Below are 12553 nucleotides of genomic sequence, written 5' to 3'. Positions count from 1 at the left end.
CAAGTCTAGTGATTTACAGTAATCCTTGAAAAGACTGGAGGTGGTTGTAGGAAAAAAAACCCTAGTTAAACTGCACACCTGCTTGTCCCAAGCTGAACCACACCTTCCACCATACCTTTGAAGGTACTCATGCCCAAGATCTATCCACGATAAACAATCTCTAGGCATCAACCTCATACAGTAGTTAAATCCTTGCTCAAATGTGCAGAACACTTTAGTCCTCCATTTCAAGGCAGAGACCCCTTCCAACAGCTCACCTCAATGATGCCTTCCTTTGAAAACAACCTCAAACACAATATTTTGGCTGTTTTGTAACTCCTCCTCTCCAAGTGAGTTTCTCCTAGGTCAGTTCCTGAGCACTACAAACTTGGAAGAACCACGGAAAACAGTTAAGAGAATAGGCTGCACACACATTGCAAAAATAGTACAGTTTGACACTTTATTCTGGGAACCGTAGTTTGTTGTGACACCAGAGCTCTGCTTTGTTGTGGTACCAGAGCTATAAAACTTCCATAGTATTGAGCCATGGCAGTTAAAGTGGTGTCAAACCGGATTATTTCTGCAGTGTGGATGCAGATGTTAGATATACACACGAGTTCCAGCAGCAGTGCTCTAGAGGCCATTGCTCTTCTCCTTGGCACATCCATGCTTTTGAGGGCGGGAAAGTCATAGGAAGGATTGGCCTGAGATTAGCCGTGACCAGCTGGACCTGTGTGACTCGCCTTTATTACATTTTTAAAATAAAATACTTTAACAAGATGAGATGAAGTTTGATCCTATGCAATCTTTTTCCCTCTGCAGCAAGCCCCACTGTTGTTGTAAGAGCCGGTGACTTTCAGCAAAGAGCACCCACAGCAAGTTAGCCAGATGTCATATCACAAAGGAGGACAAGGCATTGTAAAATTGAAGACCTTCAAGAAAAATGTAGAGCATTACCAAATAAAAGCTAAAAACACTAATAAAAAATCATGCTTCTTAGTCATTCTCAGAATGGAGGACATTTTGGAATTCCTCCTGGAGAGAAGGCTGAAATGTAAGGCATGTCCTGGAAAAGGAGGGCATCTATTATTTATTTATTTATTATCTAGTTACCCTCACCCAGGATTCCCAGCCTCAATCAGCCCAAACAGGTGGATCTACATGGGAGAAATAATGCAGTTCGACATCACTTTTAATTGCCAAGGATCCATCCTACAGAACCCTGGGATTTGTTTTTTATGAGGTGCCAGCACTCTTTGGCATGGAAAGCTAAAGATTTTGTGAAACTATAGATCCCAGGGCTAAATAGGATGGAGCTACAGCACTTAAAAGAGAGCCAGTATGGCACAGTGGCTTGAGTATTGGACTAGGACACTAGCAGACCAGGGTTCAAATCCCTACTTGGCCGTGAAACCCAACAGGTGACCTTGGACAAGTCACATTCTCTCAGCTTCAGGGGGGGAAAGGCCGTGTCAAAAATTCCTCTGAACAAAACTTGCCAAGGGAAAAAAACTTCCATGATAGTGTCACCGTAAATCAGAAATGAATTGAAGGCACCCAGCAACCACCAACAACACTTAAAAAGTGGTGTCAAGCAACACTGTGTCTAAAGCTGCATCCATATTGCAGAAGTAATCTGGTTTGACACCAGTTTAACTGCCATAGCTCCATGCTATAGAATTCTGGGAGTCGCAGTTTGTTGTGGCACCAGAGCAAAGCCAGTGGTTTGAATGTTGGACTAGGACACTGGGAGACCAGGGTTTGATTCCCAGCTTGGCCACGAAACCCACTGGATGACCTTGGACAAGCCGCACTCTCTCAGCTTCAGCCAATGGCAAACCTCCTCTGAACAAATCTTGCCAAGAAAAGACAAAAACTCCACGACAGGATCATATAAGTCTGAAACAACTGGAAGGCACACAACAACCTCCAACAGCACCTAGATGCACCTTAAAAGAGGCTTGCACCCTCCAGATGTTATCACCCATAGCACAGCCTGTATAAAGGGGCAGGCAAGGAAAGACGAGTCTGTGATCCCCATGCACCTTTATTTGGGGGAAGGAAAGCCTCCCAGGGAACTGCATCTGCACTGCAGAAACAATCCGACCTGACACCACTTTAACTGCCATGGCTCCATACCATGGGATTCTGGGGGCTGCAGAATCTGACAGAGAAGGCTGAATATCTGGTGCCACCACAAACTATAGTCCCCAGAGTCCCATAGCATGTCTAATTAACTATCTGTAAGCTGGCCTGACAGTCTTTGGTGCAGAACACACTGCAGAAATAATCCAGTTTGAGACTGCTTTAACTGCCCTGGCTCAGTGCCAGGGAATCCTACCGAGGCAGCAGAGCTCTCTGACTTAAGAGAAGGCTTAAATGTCTCACAAAACTAATTCCCAGAATTCCCTAGCGTTGAGCCAAAGCGGATGATTTCTGCAGTGTGTTTAGGACCTTTCTGGCTGAAGAGTGGGGTATAAATATACTCATCCCTCCATATTTGTGGCTTTAATACGTTCTCTCTAGGAATATCTAGGTCCTCCAGTGCAACTCTATGGTCAACTTTCACTAAAAGTTGCACCGAAAGGCCTAGAGATTCCTTTAACTCTGCTAGGCCTTTGTAGCTCCTCCAATGCAAACCTATGATCCATGCCTGGCAGACGTTGACCTAGAGATCCCTAGAGAGGTGCTTTGTGTTATTTGTGGTGTGTGTGTCTGGGGCTCTTGTGCCCTTAGCCCTGGCGAATAATGTGGAGCGACAAGTACACAATAAAAATGGCAGTGAACGCGGTGCCCAACCGGAGCGCCTCAGTTCAGAGCCCCTTGTCCCCTGCCTGGGCCTTTCCCTCCTCAGCCACCGCCACTAGGAAAACCGCCACATCCGGGTACCGCGGGCGGAGAGGCCTTGCAGTGCGCATGCTCCGCCTGGGCCACCACCAGCAGCCGGGTTGAGAGGAGGAGGAGGAGGAGGCCACAGGGAGGGCGGCGGGGAGGAAGGGGCGCACGCTGCTCCCGCTGCCGCCGTCGCTGGTTTCCAGACAGCGGCGGAGCTGCCGGGAAGGGCAGGGCGGAGGCAGGGGAAGAGGGTGGCGGCGGTGGGGGCGTGTGAGCCTCCGCTGAGGCGAGCAGAGGGAGGCCGCTGCCACCGCCGCCGTCGTCTGAGGGAATGACAGCCGCTGCTGAGGCGGCTCCAGCTCCCTTCCTGCGAGGCTGGGAGGAGGAGGAGGAGGAGCAGGGGAGAGGGGTGGGGAGCTGAGGCCGCCCTCCTCCTCCTCCTCCGCCTCGTCGTCGCTGCTGCTGCTGCTGCTGTCACCACTTCTGGGCTGCCCGCCTCACGACGGAGCGGGAGGGAAGGAAGGAAGGAGGCGGCGGCGGCGGCATTAAGGACTCTCTCCCCGGGAGAAGGAGGCCCGGCGTTACGCCCCGAAGCCTAGGAAGGCGGCCGGGGTGTGTTTCTTTCTGCGACGCCAGAGGAGAAGCGCCGCGGAGGAGGAGGAGGAGGCTGCTCTGGCTGCGCTAATCTCGCTCGCCGGGCTTTATTGACTCCTCCGCCTCCTTCCTCCTGGGCCGGGAGCCCTCCCTCCTCCACCTGCTCGGCCCGGCCCTGCCTTCTCCTCCCTTCCCTCTGGCCAGACACTGCTGCTCCCTGCCCCGGAGAAGAGGATGGCGGTGGCGGAGAGGCTGAGGACTGGATGAAGGGACGGGAGGAAGAACAGACGCCCAGAGAGAGAGAGAGACTTCGCCCGCTTGGAGCCTCCCTCTCCCTTCCGTTTCTTTCCCTTCTGCCTGCCTGCTTTTCCTCTTCCTTCCTTCCTTCCTCCTCCCTCCCTCCTTTCCTTTCTCCTCCTTTCTCTGTCCCCCTCCCTTCCTCCCCTCTTTCCTCCTTCCCTCCTCCCTTTCCCCTTCCTTTTCCCCTCCCCTCTTCCTTCCTTCCTTCTCCCTGCCTCGCTCCCTCCTTCCTTCCTTTGCTTGGTCTGAGGTGTGTGTGACAAGGCGGGAGCGGGAGCCACGGCCAGAGGCGGGTGGAGAGAAGGAGGAGGCGGCGGAGGCGGCGGAGGGCGAAGACCAGGGTGCGCCGCCGGAGGAGAGACCATGAGGAAATTCAACATCAGGAAGGTGCTGGACGGCCTGACCGCCGGCTCCTCGTCCTCCTCTTCGGCGTCCTCCTCGCAGCAGCCGCCGCAGACGGCCACCCGCGAGAACGACATCCAGGAGACCCTCCAGTCCGAGCACTTCCAGCTCTGCAAGGTGAAGAAGCCTCACCCGCCTCCTCCTCCTCCTGCTGCTGCTGCTGCTGCTGCAGCCCTTCTTCAGAGCCGGGTGGGAAGAGATGGGGAAGGCGGGGGGCGGAGGATGATGTAGCCATGATGGGTTCTGCAGGCTCTGGGCTCCTCTGCTTCTCGGGCTCTCCATAGACATCTCTCTCTCTCTTTGGATTGGGAGGGAGGAGGAAGAGGAGGCGTCGATGACGCTATGATGGACCTTTCTGTTTATTAGAAGCATCAGTCTCTGCCCAGGGCAATTTAACACCCCCCCCCCTTTGCATCTTAGGCTGTTCCAAAAATGCACAGGTATATGTGTGTATACACACACACACACCAGCACCAATGCACTCCTTAGGCTCTTCGCCCTGATTTTAGACATATATATGTGTGTGTGTGATACACACACACATACATATTCCTCCACTTCCCCCCCAGGGCAAAGGATCAAAGGGTGTAGGGGTGTGTGTGTGTATATTATACACACACCAGCACCAATGCACCCCTTAGGCCTTTTGCTCTGATTACACACACACACACACACACACACAGACATATATATCTAAGGGTTGCATTGTTGTTGTGGAGACAGATAGGAGGCCATTGGTGGGATGTGGGGATCAGGTACCAAATTATCTGCATTAAGAGGCATTTTGAAAGGCTTCAGCAAATGCAGCTCAAGAAAAATGCCTAGGGAATAACCCTGCTCAGTAATTTTAGGATGGGGGGTGGGTGGGTAGGTCTGCAGAAGAGTTTCTGATGGCAGTATTTCTGTGGGTACAGTAAATGCCATTGGAAGTCTAAATTCCAAAAGGATGATGCAGCAGATTAATTCCCCAGCTGTGCCAAATAGGAACGCAAAACGACGCGAACGTTAATGCTCATCGCTACCTTCACAACACCTGTGGCCTAAGTGGCTATAGCATGGCTCGCTTGTGGATGATCCAGTACATGCCTTGAATATTGCAGTGTGTGGTATAATAAGATTTTTTTTTTTTGAAAAGCATTCTTGTTTGGCTAGTATTACCTGCATTGAGTCCTCCCCCGCCCCCACCTCCCCAGTCTTTACACAAGTTAGACTGATTGAAGGTTGAGGGGGGATACTGTTTTTTCATTTTAAAAAGCTTTAGATACCTGTGATTCTTCTACACTTGGATGTCACAGAATATTGAACTGAGGTGTGCTTATTTATGTAACGAGGAGGAAGACACTAGACTTCCATTGCAATTAATAGCTACGTAAAAGATGTGTCTTGATAGCAATACTGGAATAGCAAATTCATGTCATTCAAAGTCCACTTCTGAGAAATAACCATGGCATTCTGAAGAGCCATTGCAATATAATTGGTGGCCCTGTAATATACAGGACTGGCTGCATCATGACATTTCCTAGGGACTGACTTTAAACATCCAAACTACAGCTATATCTATGCAAAGTGTTAAAGGCTAGGGTAGGAATGCCATGCAGGTGAGAGGTGAATGAGTAGATTGATTTGTTTAAATACACATATGGATGAAATTAAGATTTCATTTTAGTATTTTCATGTTCAGTGAGGGCTGAGTAAAATCTACACCCACGTTTTTTCCAGTGATAAAGATCCATTTAGATAATTCTGTTTTCTTAAATACCTTGTGGTTCCTTGATTAAGTGAAAAGAAAATGAAATCGCCTCTTCTTAATACGTTTGGTTTTTTGTTTTTTCTCCTCCTTCATGACCCCACTATTGCTTCACTGGCCTGACTTGACAGACTGTACGCCATGGTTTTCCCTATCAGCCTTCGGCCTTGGCTTTTGATCCTGTTCAGAAGATACTTGCCATTGGGACTCAGACTGGAGCTTTAAGGCTGTATCCTTTTTATTTCGTTCTAAAAAGAAAATTGCTAAGAAGATTGCCCTTGCATACTATGTAGTAGTACTGGAGCTACTGTGACAAAGCACTCTGCAAGCCAGGTATGCATTTGAATGGGGGAGGGGGAAACTGCTGTTATCGCTCGTTTGCATTTACTTCTGATGTGCGTCTACAGAAACTGGAATGAATATATTACTGTATTAGAATTATATGGGAGAACATGTTATTTTCTTTGGGCTAAGAATTTGTCTGGTCTATTTACACCTTCTAATACAGGATAGTTAATTTTTGTGCAGTCAACCATGGAGAGATAGACCAGGATCTAGGTTAAAAAAAAACCAGGAATTTTTTATTTGTTTTAAAACAAGATTTCAGAGATCTGTCATCCAGAGTGTGGTGCAAAAGACATTCACTTAAAAGTAATGTATTCTAAGCCCAGCAATTTGTTTTGCATATCAGAAGTTAAAGGAGTTTCAAGTGAAAAAATTATTCCTGCTTACCTTTTTGTTTGCTTCAGCAACAAAGAGTATGTTTACATTGTGGGAGTCATTTTCTTACTGCTAATGTGAAACAGCTGGGAGTGAGTCTTTTTTTTTTTTTTTTTTTTTTTGCTGATCTACTGCAGATCACTGAGATCAACTAGTAGATCCATATCTACTTTCTCTCCACCTCTATTATAACCTGGAAATATGAAAAACAATTGCTCATAGTTCATCTCTGCTTAAAGAAACAAATGCTGTATAATGAGTGTACAGCAATTCTTCCTTTTCAGATTGTACCTGGAAATGAAGTTCAGATTATTTTTTATTTTAAAGCAAGGAGAGTTTCTATTATTTATTTGATTATTCACTGTTCCTGTCATAAATGATATTTGTCTGTGTCTTTATACTTGTAGAAGTGTAGAAATAAAAATAATTCAGTAATGAGTGTATTGCATATGCTGTATGATTTTGCTTCCTAGTATGGATGAAATATATATTTCTGAAATGCATATTTTTACTTACAGCCCTCCATTTTGTCAGGGGATCCTGACACCCCCCCCCCCCCGTAAAAATGGAAAATTGTGCATATTCAGGCCCTATTAGCTTGAAAGGAGGAGTATGTGGGCATGTGCCATGGGCTCGCACCCCATTTTAACCCCCTCTGTTTGCCTAGTCAAGGGACACAGATCCCAAGTCTGCAAGAATGGAGGGAGGACTGTATTAATATGGATGAAATGCAGAACACTAAGTGCTGTATACTTCACATGTTCTCTTACAATACTCTTAATCTCTCATTTATTGCTATGTTAATTGGTTGTAGATTACACCCAGTAATGAAAAACTTTAAGGAGTAGAAAGTTTCTGGCTTCATAAGATGAAATGAGCAGACAGCGTTATTAAGTGATTTTCTTTCAGTAGGTGGTTGTAATGAGATAAATAAAAATAGTTCATCTTGGTATGCAGTAAAATTTAATAATATCTCTTTTAGCACATTAACGTCTAAAATTACAAAGTATGCAAACCTGTGCACACTTAACTAAGACACAGCTTTATTAAAATGGGTGGGATTTATTTATTTTTAATTAAGCATTTAACTTACTGTACTTTTCTTTGAGAAAATCAAGGCTATTTTTTAACAAATTGCAAAATTAAAAAATGAGTAAATATAGATAGCAGCAGCTTGTAAATCTAAAGTATCTGTAATTTTATGCTGGCTCTATTGAACATATTATATATATATATCTTATGTTACAAACTAAAATAATTCAATTTATATAGTGTGCAGCAATTTTTCTTTACTTGTAGCAGTGTTTCTTACTCTAGGGGGAAGAGTAGCCATTTCCAAATTTACTGGGTTTTGAGACTGATCAGCTTCCACACAGTGACATACCTCAATAGAGTGGATTAGGATGTTACCCATGATGTTCACCCTGAGGCAAGGACAAATAGTAGGGCTGTAATGAAAGATTCTCCTCTTGGCAGTATCTGTTGGAACTTTGCTACTTGTTCTGGAATTCTGTAGAATATAATGAAAACTCAAAGAAGCTGGATAACTTGGGGTAAACCAGTCTACATTAATGATTATTGACTGAGAGGATGTGGGAATAAGATAACCAGCTTGCTGGAAGCTCATAACTAGGTCCTGAAATACGTTTCTTAGGGCGTGATCAAGCCTTCAAATATGTCTCATTCTGATTCTCTGAGACCCCCCCCCCATGAAGCAACTAATAATATTGAAAATTGACCATTAATATAAATGAAGAGACAGATTTTTAGCAATTTAACTTAGTAGTTAATCTCTCCATTGTTACTGTAATGATGAGCATTTTAGCTACTTTAAAAAAAGTAATCTACATACTTGGTGTCATACGTTTAGACAGAATTGCTGATCTTTGTTAGGTTGCTTTTACATGCTTTTCAAGGTCTCTTAAATAAGAAATGGAAGTACATTATGCGCAAACATGTTCATGAGGATAATTGCCTTTCATGCTATGTCATCTGTACCTTTAAGATGCGAAGATGAAACAGCCTATCTTCAGGATAGGAGAAAGTCTTTAGCATGCTTCTTGAGAGATTTGACAAGTCTGAGGGAAGTCTGAACTTGATATGGCTACTTTTTACCTTTTTAGCTATGTAATGCAGGTGGGGTGTGTGAACAGTAGACCTTTAAAATCTAGGAAGTTGTTTTGAAGCCATGAGGAGGAAGCAGAGTAAAATACAAAGGCCAAAGGAAACTTTCAAAACCCCTTCACATTTTTTTCATATTTTTGATGCACATGCTGCCCTCTTGTAATAGTCTGAAATGTTAGAACTGTGATTTTGCAAATAATGACTTTGTGGAAAGCTTAGCTTCCTAACACAACTTATTCTGTTTGTTAAAATTAGCTATTATAACTAAAATGGGGGAAACAACTGTATGAAAGGAATCTTAATCTTTGCACCCAGCTAAGGTGTTACAGTAAAATTTTCTTCCTACTTTTCCAGTTGTAACTATTAACCATTTGCACTAAATAAAAAAAATATATTGATTCAACGTTTTTGACTCTCGAAAGCTCAGTCACCTCTGTCCCTTTCCTAAAGTTCCACTGGATATAACTGAACAAATCTTGTAATGACTGTATTTGATACTACTTTCGCGCATTTTATGATTTGACTGTATTGTTGTATCCTCAAGATGTTTCTTCCTATATATTTGTTTGTCTGTGTGAAAGAGTGGTGTGAAATCTTAATTAGATATTAGCTTAATTAGCTCAATTAGTTATAGTGAAATTTGATTTTCCTTGTTATGGTTAATTTGAATTGCAGACTTATAAACATACATTTTGAATTGAGTTGGACGAAGTGTAATGAGAATGGCCAGTGTAGTAGGTGAGATGGTGGTACAGTTCTTGCAAGTATGTTATTAAATGGGAATCACATCCTCCATGAGTAAAGAAATCTGCATGAGGTACCAACTAGTGAGATCAGTGGCTAGTCCGTGATTGTTCCAGGTTTGTTGCAGGATTGTTCCAGGAGGAGTATTTGGGGTGCCTTGTACTGAATTGTACTTGAATTGTCCCCAGCTTTTACCAGTTGTGTTTGCTTTTTCTAATACAGGATATTTCCCTAGTTGGTATATATTTTAAGCAGATATGCATCTTTGTAAGTATTGGCCCAACATATGTTCTGTACTAGTGCTGCAGCATCATTGAAACAGAACTATCTCTCCCCCCACAATCCTCAGTCTAGATATTTACTTGAAAACCAGCTGTCAAGGGGTTCCAGCCTTGTGGAATAAATGTTTAGAATTTACAGTGGATTGCAAAGGGGAAAGGAGGTTGTTCCTTCCTAACTTTCCTGTTGGATTCTGGCCTGTAATCTTAGGGTTGGGGGACTTGGAAGTAATAATTGGTGATGTTACTAGTACCAAGAGAAGTTAGATGTTTGTAATTGTTCCCATCCTGTCAGCCTTCAGTGTAGCTGTAGCCTTTCTGCAGAGGAAAAAATCCCAACCTTCTGTGGTTTTCAGTTCTAATGGAAATGTTTTGTTTGTTTTTTTAATTTGTGGGCTCCCAGTCCAGTATATACAGCACTGAACAATGTTTTTACCAGTCAGCGGGTCTAATGTTTTGAAAATTGTGTATAAAGCACTTTAGTTAGGCTAAGTTTTGCACTTTATCCCAAATAGTTATATGAGGGCCCATTTAAACTGCATGTATTCTTTGGTTGTGTTTTCCATTCATGATTCCTTGGTATTGCAGTTGATTTGCAGAACTAGCTAAATATTGTTTCACTTTATGAGTTCATGTAAGTAAGGTCTCTTTTCTACAAATAAGTAGTATGGCCATTCACTTTCAGTCAACTGTGCCTCTTCCAGTGACAGTGGTTTTTTTCATATGTCCTCAATACATTTCCCCCTAGTTAGGTAGACCATCTTGATGGCCTTGCCCCATACAAAGGAACAGCTAAGAAGATTACCGTCAAGGTCAGGTTTGGGGGCAAAAATTATGGATTATGGATTTTGATATGACCCATGGATAAATTGAGCGTAATTCCAGCAGGCATAACTGTTTATGCTCACCCTAAAGGTTGGAAGGATGAGATAATAGAAAGTAATCAGTGCTCCCAGGACCGATTAGGCTCTTGCCCTTTACCAGGGGATGGCTCATTTTTAAGTTAGAGTTAATGTACAGTACAGTGTTACCCCGGGATACGAATGCGCCGCCTTACGAAATTTCCGGGTTACGAAAAAAATCCCTTTAAAAAAACTGTTCCGGGTTACGAAGGTTTTTTCGGGTTACGAAAAATTTTTTGGTGCTTTTCGGCGCTATTTCACACGAAATCGCGGCTTTTCCCCATTAGCGCCTATGGCTTTTTCGCCTTACGAAGTATTCCGGGTTACGAAAGCGGCGGCGGAACGAATTAATTTCGTAACCCGGGGTACCACTGTACTTACATTGACCCGTGGATAAGTCAACTGAGGTTTTTTTGGGGGAGGGGTCAATTTTTGACTAAAATTTCTGCACTTATACATGAGTACAGTCCGTCCTCGCCTTACGTGGGGGATCCGTTCTGGATCCCTCCGCGTAAGGCGAATTCCGCCTATGCTCGAGCCCCATTGGAAACAATGGGGCTCGTGCGTGGCGGCGTGTGCGCACCGCGGCTTGAGCACGTATGCTCAAGGCTGTGTATGGCGCGCCCGCGTATGGCGCGGGCGCACTGTATAACTATTTTTGATCTTTCAGTCAGTTGTCTTTAGGGGACTTCTGTTGTATTGTGAAACTAGTGAAAAGTAACTAGGTCAGCCCCCATATAGAGTTCAAGACTGTTTTTAGCATTAACTAACTGCATTATTAGTTGTGTTATCAATATTTCAATTAATGTCTACAGTGGAATAGTCATTACTTGACTAGAAGTAATTACATCTGTTACTCTGGAAACTTGTGAAACTTTTGAAATCCTTGCCAGACATTAAAGGGCTTTTACCTTTTAATATAATTGGTTCAACTATTTTGAGACTTTTACTTACTGTTAAAGAATGCTTCTTTACTTACTGTTGAGGAATGTGAATTGCTCATGTGTTGCGCACTCTATTGCTGTGCTGTTTTGGAGATCCTTGGCTGTTTTTCAATGACATTGTGAAATTGCCATGGTTCCTTTACTCATATTTTATAGGAGATCCAGTGGGTAGAAATTCAGATGATATTTATTTGATTTATATTCCTCTTTTCTTACAATATGCATTAAAACAGAATATCTAAAACAGTATGAAGTACAAAAGATAAAAGTGTGTGAAGCTGTACATTCCTTTAAAACACTGCTTTTAAAACATTACAATTTTAAATAAAACACTTCGTTCTGGACAGCCAAATCTGAAAGGTTTGTTTAAACAAGAAGGTCTTTGCTTGCCTGCACAAAAATGGTAAAATGGGGAAGATGAAACTTCTCTCTCTCTCTCTCTCGAGAGCATTCCAAAGCATAGGAGCAACCACCAAGAAGGCTTTCTTCTGTGCCCTTACCAGCTAGGGCTGGGAGGGAGGTGGTATGGAGAGAAAGCCCTCCCTTGAAAATCATAAGACTCAAATATTTCAGATAGTTTTGACCTAAACCATATGGGGATTTTACAGATCAAAACCAGCACTTTGAATTGTGCCTGGAAATGGAGCAAGAGCTAGTGAAGCTGTTTCATCCAGGGAGTTACATACCCCAGTGAGAGGAGTCTAGCCACAGCATTTTGAACCTGCAGAAACTCCCAAATAGTTTTCATAGGTGTCCTCATGTAGAATGCATTATAGTGATACAGTAGAGATATAATTGAGGTCATGTTTTATCATGGCCCGATGTGGCTTGTCAAGAAATGGGCTGAGCTGGAACACTAGTTTTAACAGTGCAAATGTTCTCCTAGCCGTTGAGTTCATTACAGGAACATCCAGGTTCAGGGATGAGTCCAAGAGAGCACCCAAGCTGTGAAACTGAGATATCAAGTGGAGAGTAATCCTGTCC

General features: G+C 43.7%; 1 protein-coding gene across 4 annotated transcripts in view; it reads left to right on the top strand.

The window, feature by feature from the left end:
- Positions 1 to 3821: 3821 nt before the first annotated feature.
- Positions 3822 to 12553, top strand: part of STXBP5 (syntaxin binding protein 5) — a 165932-nt gene continuing 157200 nt past the window's right edge. For all 4 annotated transcript variants that reach the window (XM_042445840.1, XM_042445839.1, XM_042445838.1 and 1 more), the window contains exons 1-2: positions 3822 to 4227; positions 5989 to 6086. In XM_042445840.1, coding sequence (XP_042301774.1) covers positions 4072 to 4227; positions 5989 to 6086 — 254 coding nt within the window. In that variant the 5' untranslated portion in view covers positions 3822 to 4071. The remainder of the gene's footprint in view (positions 4228 to 5988; positions 6087 to 12553) is intronic.

Source organism: Sceloporus undulatus, chromosome 1 (assembly GCF_019175285.1).
Source record: "Sceloporus undulatus isolate JIND9_A2432 ecotype Alabama chromosome 1, SceUnd_v1.1, whole genome shotgun sequence".
NCBI lineage: Eukaryota > Metazoa > Chordata > Lepidosauria > Squamata > Phrynosomatidae > Sceloporus > Sceloporus undulatus.
The sequence above is the reverse complement of the archived record's forward strand: the minus strand, read 5'-3'. Positions and strand labels throughout refer to the sequence as shown.